The sequence below is a fragment of the Salvelinus namaycush genome, chromosome 12 (genome assembly GCF_016432855.1).
Source record: "Salvelinus namaycush isolate Seneca chromosome 12, SaNama_1.0, whole genome shotgun sequence".
In the NCBI taxonomy this organism is placed as follows: domain Eukaryota; kingdom Metazoa; phylum Chordata; class Actinopteri; order Salmoniformes; family Salmonidae; genus Salvelinus; species Salvelinus namaycush.
The window spans coordinates 45,445,686-45,462,094 of record NC_052318.1 but is presented as its reverse complement, the minus strand read 5'-3'; the positions used below and the strand labels follow the sequence as shown (position 1 = coordinate 45,462,094).

The following is a 16,409-nucleotide window of genomic DNA, read 5'->3' as shown; positions in this document are numbered from 1 at the left end:
GAGTTTCACAGCCCTAGTAAAGAACACATTTTCATCTTCAAATGCATTTAATGAGTTTCTCAGCCCTAGTAAAGAACACATTTTCATCTTCAAATTCATTTAATGAGTTTCTCAGCCCTAGTAAAGAACACATTTTCATCTTCAAATTCATTTAATGAGTTTCTCAGCACTAGTAAAGAACACATTTTCATCTTCAAATTCAGTTAATGAGTTTCTCAGCACTAGTAAAGAACACATTTTCATCTTCAAATTCAGTTAATGAGTTTCTCAGCACTAGTAAAGAACACATTTTCATCTTCAAATTCAGTTAATGAGTTCATCAGCACTAGTAAAGAGCACACTTTCATTGATAACTATAGTTCAGCAAACTATTTTTCATACACATGATCATGTTCAGTGCCAGAACGACATAATCACATGATCATGAAACTTTGTTAAAACGCACACCTTTAATCGCCGTCTCTATTTGTCTAAAAACTGAAGCGGTGCATAACCTTGTGTGTCATCCCCCAAATGCTTCTTCAGAAATGGCACAACTTTAAAAAGGTTGATGTGGAAATCTCTGGAGTCATCGTCAGACTCCTGTTGGACGTCGTTGTTACCATCAGTGCACAGATTTTTGGTGCCCCAGCTGATCAATCCAACCTTTGAAGAATGGAAGCGGTGTCAGTACTAATTCATGTACATCAACTGTAGATTACAAAGACCCCAGAGGTTTACAAATACATTTTACATAAATAAATATGTAAAATCCCATGTACATAAAAGGATAGAGCAAAAAGTATGAGGGAAATGCACAGAATGTTGCCACTTTCTTACTGCTCCCCTCTGTAGGTAGTGTCTAGTGCCTATGTATCTGCTGTAAATAAATGTCTCTAACCTGGATTGTGCGATAATCATAGTTCTTAAACAGAGCACCACCGGAGTCACCTGTGTACACACATACACAATGAAGTGGAAATGTAAGACGAAGTAATGGGACCCTTTTCCTTTAGAAAATTACAACACTACTATTTTAAAACTAGAGAATTTCTCAATCCATTGAAAAAAAAATATACAAACTTAGACAGTGAGTGCATCACACAATGTTCCATTATATATTAAACATACCTTTGCAGGCAACATGATCTCTAGTAGGTTGACGTCCACCCGAGCACAGGAAGTTTTCAGTGACAACATCCTTCAGATTATCCGATGTTATGCCATCTACCTTAGTAGCCAATTCAATACAATTTTCCCTCTGCACGAGAGAAAAAAATGAGTGAGAGGGACACGACCCCAAACTTTTGAACGGTAGTGTACACTTAGAAATGTCCTTTGTTTTTGAAAGAAAAGCTAATTTTTTTGTCCATTAAAATAACATCAAATTGATCAGAAATACAGTGTAGACATTGTTAATGTTGTAAATGACTGTTGTAGCTGGAAACGGCAGATGTTTAATGGAATGTCTACATAGGCGTACAGAGGCCCATTATCAGCAACCATCACTCCTGTGTTCCAATGGCACATTGTGTTAGCTAATTTAAGTTTATCATTTTAAAAGGCTAATTGATCATTATGAAACCCTTTGCAATTATGCTAGCACAGCTGAAAACTGTTGTTCTGATTAAAGAAGCAATAAAACTGGCCTTTAGACTAGTTGAGTATCTGGAGCATCAGCATTTGTGGGTTCGATTACAGGCTCATAATGGCCAGAAACAAATAATTTTCTTCTGAAACTTGTCAGTCTATTCTTGTTCTGAGAAATGAAGGCTATTCCATGCAAGAAATTGCCAAGAAACTGAAGATCCTGTACAACGCTGTGTACTACTCCCTTCACAGAAAAGCGCAAACTGGCTCTAACCAGAATAGAAAGAGGAGTGGGAGGCCCCGGTGCACAACTGAGCAAGAGGACAAGTACATTAGAGTGAAAAGTGTCTAGTTTTAGAAACAGAAGCCTCACAAGTCCTCAACTGGCAGCTTCATTCAATAGTACCCACAAAACACCAGTCTCAACGTCAACAGTGAAGAGGCGACTCCGGGAAGCTGGCCTTCTAGGCAGAGTTGCAAAGAAAAAGCCATATCTCATCAGACTGGCCAATAAAAATAAAAGATTAAGATGGGCAAAAGAACACAGACACGGGACAGAGGAACTCTGCGTGGAAGGCCAGCATCCAGGAGTCGCCTCTTCACTGTTGACGTTGAGACTGGTGGGCCTGTCTGTCTGTGTGGTCAGACATCATACAAGCACTCACCTGATCCTGGAGCTTAAGTTTGGCATCGCTCCGCTGATCCTTATTATTTCCCTTGTCCTTATCATGTGACATGAAACTGACTTCTTCAATTGGATTTTTTAACAAGAGCTCTTCTGCAAGGAGAGAAATACACGAGACGAGGTCACATACGGTGCCTAATTGAACCTTTCTATATCAGGCTATGCGTATCTTGATGAATAGGCTGTGTGCTGCAATTGCACCTTGTTGCTTGCAGGTGATTTCCTCTCCCGACAATCTTAAAGCACCACTTGTTTCCTTGGTGCAAGGGATGCAAATTGGTCTGAGGAAGACAGTAAAGTAAGAATTCATGAAAGAAACTGTGTTTCACACATTACTCCAAACAGCTGGATTATTAGATTAAGATACATAAAAATAAACTTAAATCACTGTGTTCATTCTTGTTCCTTCTGCATCATAACACATACAGAGGTCAAATTATTGTCTCCCTTGGTAAAGATGAGCAAAAAAAGACTAAAATAAATGATACCAATCCTGAGCTATATTGTATGCAATGTGTGAACATTATAGTATTTTCTACTAATACATTTGCTCAGAGAAAGATTTTGTTCAACAAGTAAATCTCAAAAAGATAACCAAGTTGGTCTAAAATCCCTCCCAATGTACCCCCAATCTCATAAAACATTTTAGAAAAAGGCTCAGTGTCGCTATCCTCACAAGAGGAGGGTGCTGGAGTATTGTAAACAGGGGTGGCAATAATTTATATCCCTATCGTTAAAAAACGAACAAATATATATATTACTTATTTTTCAACAAAATCTCTTTCTCTGAGCAATTGTTTTAGTAAAAAATAATTTACCAATTTATTTTAGCATGCAATATAGCTTAGTATTTGTAGAATTGATTTCATAGTCTTTTTTGCTCGTCTTTATCAAGGGTGCCAATCACTTTGCACCTGACCGTATGCGTCTTACCTTATGTTGATAGAGATATCCACATCATTCTTAAGTTCGACGAGAGCTATGTCATAATCATAGAACTCCTTTATCCCCTCTTTCTCTTTGGCTTTGATATCATAATTAGGGTGTAATATTAGGCGGGATCCCGTAAGAACTGTTAGGAGACAGGACCAGAGTAGAAATGAGCAAACCTATTTCATAGAATAGCACCAGTTCATCCTGACATATATTCTGGCAATGATGATAATCACCTGAAAAAACAAGTTGTACTAGTTTAAAAAAAAACTTTAGGTGTAAGTGGAAATGTTTTTGGAGGAGTGGCTGGTTGCACCTTGATTTCTGCCAACCGTAATCTTGATTTGATCTGCTGTGTCTGTGAACTTGAAGCAGTGAGCAGCAGTCAAGATGAAGCGGGGAGTGACCAGAGACCCCATGCATTTACCATAACTTCCATCCTCATGCTGACCGGAGCAGGAGAGAGGTTGAACATAAATACTGTCAATGACAACATGCAAGCATTTGCATCGATATCTAATCAAAAGGTCAACAAGATGTCAATCTTTGTGTGCCCTGGGATGGGACAGGATACAGTTTGTCAGCCATAATGTTTATCACTCTCCCAAAGCACAAACAACCTGAGAAATTGCATTGCAGAAACACACCACGAGTGACGATTGAATTCCAGCCTAAAATGAAAGGCGAGGTCTGCTGGCTAGCTAGCTAATTCATTTCTAATTGGAATTAATGATACCTTAACACAGTGCACTGCACACTAAATCAAATATGATCATGAAGAAAGGCCACTGGTGCATTGATGAATAATCAAGCACTGAAAAGAGTTTCAATTTAGACAAATGAGGCATGAGTAATTACCGGGATGCCAATCCTTGCATTCCAGGGATATCTTACACGTATGGTGTCTGCGGTGTCATGATCGTAGTTTCTATGGAGCCCGCATAGACCCACAACCTTGCTCTCATCTACATAGAGGAGAGAGGTGGCTCAACACACTGATACAAAGACACTCAAATATAGCACTCTCTGAGGGAACAAAGTCCATGCAGAGACACACTGCCATATTTGCTGGTCAAATTAGAAGGACTCACCAATTATTTTATCAAAGGTTTCTTCCAATTCTGTACCATCCTTTAGTTTAAAGTAGTGGTCCTCATTATCCCGTTTTGTCACAAGTGGCTGGATATCTTCATCAAAGATTTCACTTCCAACACCAAAAACATAGATATCTAAAAAACAAAGAAACAAGAGGAAGTTCCAAAAGCATTAGGCATTAGATGAATCAAGAACATTCACATACTTAGGTAATAGACCTAGGAGTTCCGGTTATGTTGGCATATTGAAACGCGTGGCTTTCTTTTGCAAAATAACTATGAATTTAACGGACATGCTGAGCAGACCGTCCGCGATGCGTGCACGAGTGTTGCAAAAATGTTATTCAATCATTTCATCCAAACTGCTGCTTGTAGCCAGGCCCTATATTATAGGGTTCTAATAAAGAAGATTGGCCAATGTTCCCTCTAAAAAAAACAAAGATAAAGCCTTGTGTTCCTATTTGTTTAAAAAAACAATATCCGGCTGTTGGTGGCAGGTGCACCCGATTCAGCTGCACTGCGTTCCGGGTAGGCAAACTTTTGCCATTTTTAACTATTTCATGTGTCTGAAGGTACAAAATCTGCGGGCCCAGAGAGCAAATCAAATGCACTATAGTCCTACAGCTGGCCAATCGGATGGCTCAGATTACAGTGCATACAGTACAGTGCAGGCATAAAAGAAAGCTACAGCAAAATTGATCATGAGAGATTTCAAAATGTTGAAAAACCTGACTAGAGCGAGACTGTCAACGAACACAGCAAAGAGATGGTGTTTTTATAAGTGAGCTCATGTTTAAGTTCTTACTCAGCACTGTCAACACTTTGTATTCAACACTTTTATAAAGCCATGAAAATGCACGTTCTTCGTATTTCCACTCGGCTCTACAACAAGCACTGCAGCAGAAATGAATGAAAAAGGAAAGTATATTTATAAACTCGCATTGTTGTTATTATTAGCGCCTTGGGTGTTTCTTAGTATTGAGGAAAACGTCACTTTCTCTGTTCATAGGAGGAACATGATTTTGCATTGAGGCAGAAAGCTGGAAGACAGCGTCCCTTTTTGGTCAGTGGAGGGAAGGAGGAGAAGAGGGATGTTGAGAGGCGGACCCTCAGTCTGCTGCTCTCTCCCTCCGCCGAGACTGACTGTCAGATGCAGGAACCATCAGCTCAGTAAAATAAAAAGCGAATTATTTAAATGTAAGCTCACTCACCTGTGCCTCACAGGTGATACAACAATGTATATATTACCGGTGTGATCATATAGCCTACCTCAAATGTTGAAATATCATTTAAAACAACATTTGGCAGGACAATTCAAGCAAATCCAATATGCGGTGATAATGTATTGGGCCTATAACTTACTGCACAAACCTCATTGCTACAGTACTGTTTTTAATTGGTTATTGTTGCACAGGCTTACATTTTTTTAAAGTAATGTTTAAAAAAAATCAGAGCGGTAGATCTCAGCTTGCGTTTTGACTCAGAAAGTGATCTTGACTCAGAAAAAGTTGGTGAACACTGTTCCTAGAGTTTTCCCTGTTAACACTATCAACGTTTCCCTTTACTGTGGCAATTGTGATCGAATCAACACACTATTAACGACTTTCAATGCAACAAACAAAATGAAACTACTTGGCCACTGTTAAAAGTGTAACTTAAAGCGGGCACAGCCTCAGTGTTCACAGTAAACACACGCACTGGAAGTTGCACAGAACTTTCACAATGTTCAAGTTTGCGCTCAGCAGACCTGAAATTTGCTCAATGCTCTAAAAAGATTAGAGGGAACATTGTGCTTGAGGAGCTGCAGTTCCTGCCTCTCCCGTCTACTCATTGGTTTTCACTAGCATATACCCACGTTGGTAAAACGAGGTAAAACTAAAAACTAGCTAGGTTTCCCCTTTTATCTCTGGGATGAACTATTGGAGTAGAGAACACGATTTTGTGACTCAAAATGGGTCAATATTCTACGAAGATCCGGTTAAAACAAAGGGCCATATGAATTTCAGGTTAAATAACAACAAATAACATCTCCCAGGACAAATTTGTTAGCAAAACCAAGTTAGCTAACTGTCCGTGAATGTTTCGGCATCTCCCCAAATGAATATAGTTGGTTCACCGTTGGTTGTCGTATTTTAACCTGAGTGTCACGAACACGTCTGGCGGGGATAGACAAATTGGGTTGGTCATCTTATTTTAAAATAATTGTCAACATATAATATCACATTAAGATGTGGGATGTTCACTGTATTTCAAGGAACAATATCAGGTCTATTTCGCTCCAACAGCTGGCATATTCTGTTCATACACAATTCACCAGTGGGAACATGGCGGCTCTCAACACCCAACAACAGAAAGAGTTGGCCACTACTATTCGAGAGATTGTTTGTGAGGAAATGACCTCTGTCCTCAACTTGCAATTAAAACTGATAAATTAACATATTGCACTGCTCACTTCTAAAGTGGATATCTACGTTTGGAGACAGTGGCCAACGTGACAGACCTGGAAACAGTGCAAACTAAGCTAGATGAGGAAATCAAACTCCTAAAATATAAAACAGAATCACTGAACAATCATTCCTGTAAATTCAATATGCGGGTCACAGGACTTGAAACTGGTTTGGAAGCGGGCAACCCAACTTCCTTCATGAACAATATTTTCGATGAACTGTTTGGGCAGGAGAAGCTGGGTCCCATGCCGTTGATAAACATTGCTCTTCGCAAAGGTCCTCTTCATGAACGGATCTCGTGTATGATTGTACAAATCCACAGTTTTTAAGTCAAACGGCAAATTGTTCGTCTCGCAGCGGAATCGGGGGCTTTGACGTATGAGGAGAAGAGGATCAGTATCTACCCAGATCTGAGTGCCGAACTGCAGAAACAGAGGGCGACCTACAACGAGGCGAGATCCCAGCTACGCAAGCTAACCCTGAGATGCGGCTTCAGCCACCCGGGAAAACTAATCTTGACCTTCCAGAATACAACACATGTTTTCCAATGCCAAGGAGGCTCAAGATTTATTCAAGAAACACGTCAAGGCCAGTGGAGTGTATTCATGAATGTCAAGAGAAGCCAGGCTTCCACAAATATTTGACCAATACATCTTTAAAAAAATCTAAAATAATATATCTTTCGTCTCTGTTGTGTTTTAAATATTTTCTGTCAACTCGCAAGTGGCTGAATCGCACTGGAGAATCATCAGAGCGAGGGTAACAGCGCTCCTCTCTCAGTATGTGTAGCACATGTATCTGATGCTGTCTGAACCAAAAGATTTTAACATGTTGCCTCTGTAGCATTTGATTGATTGATGCCAGCAAGCATTTGGCCTCCCTTGATAAAATAATTAGCCAATCAGCGTTGTCCCGGTGCAGCAAAACGCCCCCCAAGGGAGGCCAGTTTGGATTTGGTTTCAGAGCAATCAAATCACTTCCTTTGCAAAACGTGACTGTTTCTGGTCTGTTTGTGTTGATGTCCAGCAGTCGCTAGCTTGCTAAATCGGCCCTCTCCTAAGCCATGGATGGAGAGAGTGATTTGGACTTGTGGTTTTGACTTAATTCTCTGTACATTCTCTGTAATGATTCTGATCTAACCATAAATTAATATGTTGTGCCACTGGCCTGAGACGATTGAAGTTCAATATGTAGCCTAGTAGACTCACATTAACTAGCTAGCTAGCTTAGCTGGTTCATTGTCGCCCATGTGAGGAAGTCAGGCTAGCAAGCATTTAAGCTAGGTAGCCTATGACAACAAAACTCTTTATGACAGAGCCATAGACCATTTTGCCAACATGAACGAGAGGACGGCATTAGCATTCAACTAGACTGCAAGTAGAGTGAATCATCATTTTTTGTTTTACTTGCACACACACACACACACACACACACACACACACACACACACACACACACACACACACACACACACACACACACACACACACACACACACACACACACACACAGAGAGAGAGAAATCAGTGCCATGGACAGCCACATGATATTTAGCAACATTGATTGGACTAAATTGTTTTTGGTGTTTTAAACTATGCATATAGCCTGGTTGATTTGATGTTTAAGTGTAAATGGTGCTGGAATAGCAGAGGCAGTGCTCCTGTAGTCTTTGTGCTGCCTTGCTGTAACTCCATGGTTCTAAATCAGTCGTTGTTTATTTAGTAAACTGTCGAAAACATGAACTTGCTTGACCATGCTATAGGTCATATAACTGTTGGTTTCATGCAATATTTGCTTTGTGGACTTCACAGGACAGATGTTGATGAAACAAACGTATGTGTAGTTGAATTTATTCCGCCACTGTGTGACAGTTGTCTTTTTGTTGTCACGGTCTTATTGCATAACACGGTGGTGTATGAACAAATGGGTTATAGAGCAAACAACGCAACTAATACAACATAGGTTGTAATATGTTTTTTTTTTACTTGAAAGAATTTGGAAATGCTGTTAACGCGTTAGAGCGTTCTCAAGAAACCCTCTCTTCAGACCAGGTAGCTACTACTCTTTCTAAAGTCAAGACAGAACATCGTTTACTGATAAGACAGAAGCAGAATTTGCCATCCTTTGAGTAAGACTCGACCATTTCTTCCATGCTAATCGTCCCAGTCGTTTACCGGCCAACAAGCTATGCAGTAATGATCAATTAACTGATATAGCAACTATTACATCTGAAACAGGGGAATTACTATAAGATTTCTCCAAGATTCTCTCGCTTCTATAAAGAACTGTACACTTCTGATTGTAAATCTACACCAAGTCAGACTAAGTCCTTTCTAAAAGGAAGCCACCTCGCCGGGAGCCCAATTCTCTCTCAATGAACTCAAAAAGGCATTGGATAGCATGAATAAAGGCACATTTCCTGAATGGGGTGGTATTCCTCCTTAGGTCTATTTAACATTTTGGAATCAATTAGGTCGACTATTGCTGTAAATGATTAATACAGCCATTCACAAAAGTTAATTTGGGAGAAATGTGAATACAGGACTAATTTCGCTTCTATTAAAAAAAGGTAGGGATTCCCCCAGTGTTCTTACTATCTTTGATAAACACAAATATTAAACTGTTTTCTAAAATGTTGTCATCCCGTCTCGAGACTTACTTACCCAAATAGGGCCACATGGACGAAAGCGGTTTGTTATAAAGCGTTCATCCTCAGATAACCTCCGTGGACTATTACATATCTAAGATACTCCATCAGAAACAACAGCTCCCTGGGCTGTATAATCTCTCCATGCAGAAAAAGCTTTTGATAGACTAGAATGGACACATCTCTGGCCTGTCTTGAAACATATGGAAATCGTCTCCAATTGATGATTAAAATATGCCAATCCCTAAATGGGTTGGGGTTATCTTTGTATGCATTTCTTTGATTTACTTTTTTTGTACCTGTAACCCCCCCCCTCACACACATTTTTTTTCTACAGAACTAAATAATAAGTTGGTCCCCCAAAAAAAGAATATTTATATACTTGAGATAATAGCTGACTTGAATGAATTTGAATATTGTACAGTGCCACAACCCATTGATTGTGGTTTGACCATCATTCTCGAGCCGACTGTTGTGTGCACTATGTAGACCCGGGTCAGTCTATAGTTAGACAGACAACTTGTATACAGGAAATGAATAGTTAAGACTAGAATGTCAGGTTGTCGTTGAATGCGGTTCTGTCCTTCAGCTGTTCTTGTCTATTAATGCTCTGTATTATGTCATGTTTTGTGTGAACCCCAGGAAGAGTAGCTGCTGATTTTGCAACAAACAGCTAATGGGAATCCTAATAAAATACCAATGTCAAGACAACACAAATAACTTTGACCTCACCAAGATATTGATCCCTTTCTTCCTTTTGATTCATGTAGACCATTTCCCTGATTTTGGCCACTGTGGTTTCGGGCCTACCCCCCATGTTGAAAGCACCTGCAAGAAAAGACAGTCAAGAGATTATTACTGAGCTGACCAAAGCTGAACTTTAAAAAATGTATTAAAAAATAAGCTGCAATCAATAATGCAAGTCAAATACTTTCCAAACAAATATACATGACTAGTAGTACTACGGTACAGTACCATCTGTGAAAAATATGAGGACATGGTGGACCTCCTTGAATAAAGTTTCATTTCGTTGTTTTTGGATAGCCATGCGTTCCAGGATGGTTTTAAAAGCAAGGTTGAGATTGGTCCCAACATTTTCTCTCTCTGTGAAAAAGTACACACACATCCAAACACACACACACACACACACACTATTTGTCAAGTTTATGGATAACTGGATGAGTGTATAGTTTGGGCAATGATGATGATGTAAATACATGTAAGGTCAATCTTTGCTCACCTCCATAATTAAAGTTGTCCAAGTCAGCCAAGACTTGTTCAAGTTTTTTTCTTTTTTCTCCAGAAAAATCTAATATGTTGACAACTTCTAATACATCAGAAGCGAAGAAAAGGATTTCGTAATTTGGGCTGACTGCGAAGGAGCTGACCTGAGAAAGCACAAGGTGCAGGACAGAATTACATTTAGATGTGTGTCAAGGAATAGGAGTGGAAAACTGTGGTGAACAATAACTGAAGGCATAGTGTCAGTCATTTTTTGTGTGATGTGCATACATTAAGGGTTAAGAAGACATGCTCTGGTACTTTTGCGAATACTGACTATTTTTTAAACCTCCCACTTTGGGCTGGATGTGTCAATGTGTAGTTCATAAATACATAATCTATGAGCAGAATTACTGTTTTACCTCAATTCGCCACAATATACTGTAACTGTTTTTCTGGAAGCTGTGCTGTGCCATTTCCCCTACATTTTCCCTCACGTGGGCAATTCGAGTTCAACCAATAAGCAATAGCCCCTTGCCATATACAGTGCATTCGGAAAGTATTCAGACCCCTTGACTTTTTCCACATTTTGTGACGTTACAACCTAATTCTAAAAATGGATTAAATTTTTTTTTTCAACTCATCAATCTACACACAATACCCCATACGACAAAGCGAAAACAGTTTTGGGGACATTTTTGCAAATGTATTAAAAAAGGAAAACAGAAATACCTTATTTACATAAGTATTCAGACACTTTGCTATGAGACTTGAAATTGAGCTCAGGTGCATCCTGTTTCCATTGATCATCCTTGAGATGTTTCTACAACTTGATTGGAGTCCACCTGTGGTAAATTCAATTGATTGGACATAATTTGGAAAGGCACACATCTGTCGATATAAGGTCCCACAGTTAAAAGTGCATGTAAGAGCAAAAACCGAGGCACAGATCTGGGGAATGGTACCAAAAAATATCTGCAGCATTGAAGGTCCCCAAGAACACAGTGGCCTCCATCATTCTTAAATGGAAGAAGTTTATAACCACCAAGACTCTTCATAGAGCTGGCCGCCTTGCCAAACTGAGCTGAACAAGAACCCGATGGTCACTCTGACAGAGCTCCAGAGGTCCTCTGTGGAAATGGGAGAACCTTCCAGAAGGACAACCATCTCTGCAGCACTCCATTAATCAGGCCTTTATTGTAGAGTGGCCAGAAGGAAGCCACTCCTCAGGAACAGACACCTTAAGGTTGCTTGGAGTTTGCCAAAAGGCACCTAAAGGACACTCAGACCATGAGAAACAAGATTCTCTGGTCTGAATAAACCAAGATTGAACCCTTTAGCCTGAATGCCAAGCGTCACGTCTGGAAGAAACCTGGCACCATCCCTATGGTGAAGCATGGTGGTGGCAGCATCATGCTGTGGGGATGTTTTTCAGCTGCAGGGACTGGGAGACTAGTCAGGATCGAGGGAAAGATGGAGTAAAGTACAGAGAGATCCTTGATGAAAACCTGCTCCAGAGTGCTCAGGACCTCAGACCTGGGTGAAGGTTCACCTTCCAACAGGACAACAAGAATGGGAGAAACACCCCAAAAACAGGTGTGCCAAGCTTGTAGCGTCATACCCAAGAAGACTCGAGGCTGTAATCGCTGCCAACGGTGCTTCAACAAAGTACTGAGTAAAGGGTCTGAATACTTATGTAAATGTGATATTTCAGATTTAATTTTTTATAGATTCACAAAAATGTATATATTTTTTTACATTTGCTTAATCATTATGTGGTATTGTGTGTCGATTGATGAGAAAAAAAAATATTTAATCAATTTTAGAATAAGGCTGTAACGTAACAAAATGTGGAACAAGTCAATGGGTCTGAATACTTTCTGAATGCACTGTAAGTGACAGCTAGCAAGTGCACACACAGCAGAGCGAGAAAGAGAGAGAGAGCAATGACGTGGTGCACATATCTGCACATATGTGATGTTGTAAGCAATTTTCTGGGACCACTTTTGGCTTGTGAGAGCTACTTTCAGAACTAGTGGCTAAAAAGTATACAAAAGTACCAGGGATTCTCTTTAAGGGATCCCCTGCTAAGACCTAAATTACTCAGCAACCACATAACATACATGAACAAATCTCATTCCAAAATCATGGGCATTAATATGGAGTTGGTTCCCCCATTGCTGCTATAATAGCCTCCACTCTTCTGGGAAGGCTTTACACTATGTTGTAACATTGCTGCGGGGACATGATTCCATTCAGCCACAAGAACATTAGTGAGGTCAGGCACTGATGTTGGGTGATTAGGCATGGCTCGCAGTCGGCATTCCAATTCATTCCAAAGGTGTTCGATGGGCTCTGTGCAGGCCAGTCAAGTTATTCCACACCAATCTCAACAAAACAATTTTGTATGGAGCTCGCTTTGTGCACAGGGCATTGTAATGCTGAAACAGGAAAGGGCCTTCCCTAAACTGTTGCAACAAAGTTGGAAGCACAGAGTCGCTTAGAATGTCATTGTATGCTTTAGGGTTAGGATTTCCCGTTAACTGGAACTAAGGGGCCTAGCCCGAACCATGAAAAACAACCCCAAACCATTATTCCTTCTCTACCAAATGTAATAGTTGGCACTATGGATTGGGGTAGGTAGTGTTCTCCTGGCATCCGCCAAACCCAGATTTGTCCGTCAGACTGCCAGATGGTGAAGCGTGATTCATCACTCCAGAGAACGCGTTTCCACTGCTCCAGAGTCCAATGGCGGCGAGCTTTACACCACTCCAGCCGACGCTTGGCATTGCGCATGGTGATCTTAGGCTTGTGTGCGGCTGCTCAGCCATGAAAACCCATTTCGTGATGCTTCCGATGAACAGTTATTGTGCTGAAGTTGCTTCCAGAGGCAGTTTTTAACTCATTGTGAGCGTTGCAACCAAGGACAGACCATTTTTACACGCTACGCACTTCAGCACTCAGCGGCCCGTTTCTGTGAGCTTGTGTGGCCTACCACTTCGCAGCTGAGCTGTTGTTGCTCCTAGACGTTTCCACTTCACAATAACAGCACTTACAGTTGACCGGGGTAACTCTAGCAGGGCAGATATTTGACGAACTGACTTGTTGGAAAGGTGGCATCCTATGACGGTGCCATGTTGAAAGTCACTGAGCTCTTCAGTACTGCCATTCTACTGCCTAATGTTTGTCTATGCAGATTGCATGGCTGTGTGCCCGATTTTATACATCTGTCAGCAACGGGTGTGGCTGAAATAGCCAAATCCATTTATATATAGTTGTACCTTGTGAGTACCTGTGACATACCTTTGTGATAAGTTTCTTGACAGCATTTCTTGCTTTGTTAAACTGATCCTCCACAATGCTGTCAGAGATGTCCATAGCAATGTATATGTTAAGCTTTCCAGCTTTATCTACCGTGATCTTCTTTCCTTCCTGATCTGTGTCATCTGAAAGACACCAGCATGATATCTTACTTTGACAATCACAGGTGGAAGAGGATGTGTGTGAGGAATGGTGCCGCAAGGAAAATATGTGAAAGGTTTGGCAAATATGTTACAGTTATGGTGATATTGACAACAGAATAAAGACTTGATTAACATTACATATTGGTTGTTATGGAGAGACCTACCGATGGGCGCTGCCAACTGAAGGCTCTCTCTGATAGCACTGCCGAATGCCTCTGTGATCTCCAGTGCAGTGTCATACGTGTGCTTGTCTGCAACAAGAACAAAAGAACCAGACAAACACAGGGTTAAATCTCTCTTTCGCGCATTCTATGAAATTGGACTGTACGTGACAATCCTTAGGTATATTTGATCAATGGAATATTGGTGACTGTGTGTTAAGCTGCTTGCAAAGGTGTCATTGTTTAGGATGTCTTCATGGGTCCTCACAGTAACATTTAGGCTCAGTCCCAGTCCATTGGCCATTCTCTTGACATACACGCTCCTTTGACCCCAGCAAATGTAAGCCCTCGTCACAGTGGTATGTCACTTTGTCTTCTATGCCAAAACTTGACCCAAACCTCCTAGCACCGGCCGGAATCCCAGGGTCAGCACAACGCTCTCCGCCTCCTGCTGTAAAACAATGTGGGAGAATGTCAGCGGGAAACAGAGAGCGAGGGTGTGAGAGAGGCAGAAAGGTCACAGCGTGAGGCTGAGCTACATTTCTAACGGGTCAGTGCGACCAAAAAAAAGAGGGTCCTAAGGAGGAAGAGAGCGGCGTAGGCAGACAGATGATAGTTTGTTACTCACAGTCGCGTCTGCAAATGGGTGTTCCCCCACTCCACTTCCCATTGGGTTGGCACACACGGGAGGATGAGCCACGTAATGTGTATCCAGAATAGCACTCATATGTGGTCTTATTGTTGACAAAATACTGCATTTGTAAAGGAAAGACAGAACCACTTTCCAAAACCAAGGGGTTCGGGCATTCAACCACTAAAAGAAAAGAAAATGGAGGAAGCAGTGTTTAAGTAGCGTTCAGCTTATTTCAAATATTGTTTTTATTAAAAGTACCAGTGCAAGGAATTGTTACTCACTCTTGCACTTTTGAACAGGCCTTATATGGGGAGTCGGTGACCAAGTTCCACTTTTCTGGCACAAGCGAGTTAAAGCTGGATAGGGATAGTACTCGTCTGGACAGTGGTATATCAGCATACTGCCGTACGCAAGCTTCTTGGTAAGTGTGTAATGACCTCCTTCCACGCCCACATTCTCCTCTTTACAGAAGACTTCACACAGAACACTGACACCTGTGAGGTCAGTGCAGGAAGATGTTCAGGTATTTTACACATAGGCATGACTGGGCCCAGGTTGGGAACCTGGCTACAATAGCAGAAAACGTCAGAGTTTTGTCAAATCAAAATTCTTCATAGTATACAGAAGCCTAATGGACGGAGTCAAAGCTGAAGATGTTTGTGTGTGTGTGTGCGTGTGTGTGCGTGCGTGCGTGCGCGTAATACCCCAATAATCATTGATGTTAATCATTATGACATCCAATCATTTTTATATGATCACCCCAAACGTAAAATCCCACAGTCAAAAAGTATTGGACGGTAAATTTCAATCAAATACAACACGTGGTTAAAAAAATCCCTCTTGTATATATTTATTTTGAGTACATGTATTTCCTTTTTCCAGCCCCTGTTGTATCATCCAGAATACAGGACAATTTGGAAAAATGTGCAACAAACGTTTCTAAAAGGTAACTAAAAACAACCGCAGTTTGAATGTAAGAGCCATGTCAGGGCACTTACCCATATAAAGAGGACATATTAACAGCACTGCACACAAACTCCAGCAATCAGACAAAATCATGGTGAATCACAGGTCCAAAAGTAATACAATCTGCAAAAGGGTGTATATTTATACACAGATGGCAGGAAGGATAAGGGGGAAGGCATGACAAAAAAAAAAAAAAAAAAGCACACTGTCACTGGTTAACCTCAAGTCAAATAAAAGATCAATGACCCACTCAACAAGAGACATACACACACAAACATTTTTTTTATATTGAGCCTGCGACTAACTAACAGAATGATCTGTTAACTTTATTACATTAAACATTATTTCTATGTTCATAAGCAACTCCTCGTCGGGACTGCTTTTCTCACAACAGTGTGCATTCAAGTAAATAAAGCTAGCCTTGGCTCTGGATCTGTGTGTGAGTAATTCCTGTAACGATTTCAGGATGTTCATTATCTCTAAGTTCAGTCTGTCTGAGATATGGTCGAGGAAGTATTCTCTTCCTCTCAAACTTCTGACACAACTGTGGCTAGAGGACAGTCATAGTTATTATGTTGGAAAGATTGA

The 16,409-nt window shown here is 40.7% G+C and overlaps 2 protein-coding genes across 2 annotated transcripts in view; one reads left to right on the top strand and one right to left on the bottom strand.

Annotated features, from left to right (window-relative positions):
- Window positions 1-236: 236 nt before the first annotated feature.
- LOC120057316 (complement factor B-like) lies at window positions 237-15,983 on the bottom strand. Its single transcript, XM_039005890.1, has 18 exons — window positions 15,854-15,983; window positions 15,137-15,349; window positions 14,850-15,035; window positions 14,490-14,672; window positions 14,225-14,311; window positions 13,900-14,042; window positions 10,616-10,763; window positions 10,351-10,479; window positions 10,108-10,203; window positions 4,279-4,416; window positions 4,046-4,152; window positions 3,504-3,633; window positions 3,188-3,326; window positions 2,456-2,535; window positions 2,235-2,347; window positions 1,111-1,240; window positions 881-930; window positions 237-645 (listed from the first exon to the last, which is right to left on the bottom strand). The coding sequence occupies exons 1-18, from the start codon at window positions 15,912-15,914 to the stop codon at window positions 463-465; spliced, it is 2,316 nt and encodes a 771-aa protein (XP_038861818.1). The 5' UTR covers window positions 15,915-15,983; the 3' UTR covers window positions 237-462.
- LOC120057318 (equilibrative nucleoside transporter 2-like) overlaps window positions 14,851-16,409 on the top strand; it is a 19,500-nt gene continuing 17,941 nt past the window's right edge. Inside the window, exon 1 of the mRNA XM_039005891.1 lies at window positions 14,851-15,801. Coding sequence (XP_038861819.1) covers window positions 15,719-15,801 — 83 coding nt within the window. The 5' untranslated portion in view covers window positions 14,851-15,718. The remainder of the gene's footprint in view (window positions 15,802-16,409) is intronic.

Excerpts from the sequence above, each read along its gene's own strand:
- LOC120057316 (XM_039005890.1), bottom strand. The coding sequence starts at position 15,914 with ATGATTTTGTCTGATTGCTGGAGTTTGTGTGCAGTGCTGTTAATATGT. Across the intron at positions 15,036-15,136 it reads GCCTGTTCAAAAGTGCAAGA|TGGTTGAATGCCCGAACCCC; the intron begins GTGAGTAACAAT and ends CTTTTCTTTTAG. Across the intron at positions 10,764-13,899 it reads TCAAGAAACTTATCACAAAG|GTCAGCTCCTTCGCAGTCAG; the intron begins GTATGTCACAGG and ends GTGCTTTCTCAG.